The sequence below is a fragment of the Pteropus alecto genome, unplaced genomic scaffold (assembly GCF_000325575.1).
Source record: "Pteropus alecto unplaced genomic scaffold, ASM32557v1 scaffold59, whole genome shotgun sequence".
In the NCBI taxonomy this organism is placed as follows: Eukaryota; Metazoa; Chordata; class Mammalia; order Chiroptera; family Pteropodidae; genus Pteropus; species Pteropus alecto.
The window spans coordinates 3,809,399-3,809,989 of record NW_006443292.1 but is presented as its reverse complement, the minus strand read 5'-3'; the positions used below and the strand labels follow the sequence as shown (position 1 = coordinate 3,809,989).

Sequence of the window (591 nt, the reverse complement as noted above, 5' to 3'; positions counted from 1 at the left end):
GCCCCTCCGCGTCCTCCGCGTCCTCCGCCTCCTCCACGCGGAACGGCGTGGGAGACTCGTCGGCCCCCTCGCCGCCGACGCAGCTCATGGGCTCCTCGATGACCTCCACGCTGACCACCCTGGCTCTGCCCTCTCGCCCCTTCAGACCGAGCTGGATGACATCCCTGACCACCTGCTCGGTGGCCTTTCCCGTCCGCTGCGCCTCGTCCCGCACGTCCTCGCTCAGGAGCTGGTCCAGGCCGGCCGCGTCCGAGACGTCGAAGTCCTCGGTCAGCCGCGACTCCACCACTATCTCAGTCGTCGTCTTCCGGTCATCGGGCAGCTCTTTCCGGCTCACGTAGGTGACTTTGGTGTCCGGAAAGGAATCGGCGGGGGCGTCCACGTCCGCGGACTGCGTGAACCGCTGCAGGATGCCGGACACGATGTTCTCCGCGATGCTCTCGGTCATGGGGTCGCCGGTGTCCCCGGCGCCCAGCCTGAACCTCGCCTCTCTCCGCTGCAGCCTCCTGGCCGGACCGGCGCCCGCGTCCTTCTCCGGGGGCGTCTGGACGCCCGTGGGGGCCCCCTCCGGCCCGCTGCTCTGCGGCGCTT

General features: G+C 70.6%; 1 protein-coding gene across 1 annotated transcript in view; it reads right to left on the bottom strand.

Annotated features, from left to right (window-relative positions):
* SYNM (synemin) overlaps positions 1-591 on the bottom strand; it is a 22,435-nt gene that overhangs the window by 2,959 nt on the left and 18,885 nt on the right. The window contains exon 5 of the mRNA XM_025041233.1: positions 1-591. This exon is cut by the window's left edge and continues 815 nt beyond it; it is cut by the window's right edge and continues 418 nt beyond it. Within this exon, the coding sequence (XP_024897001.1) occupies positions 1-591 (591 nt within the window).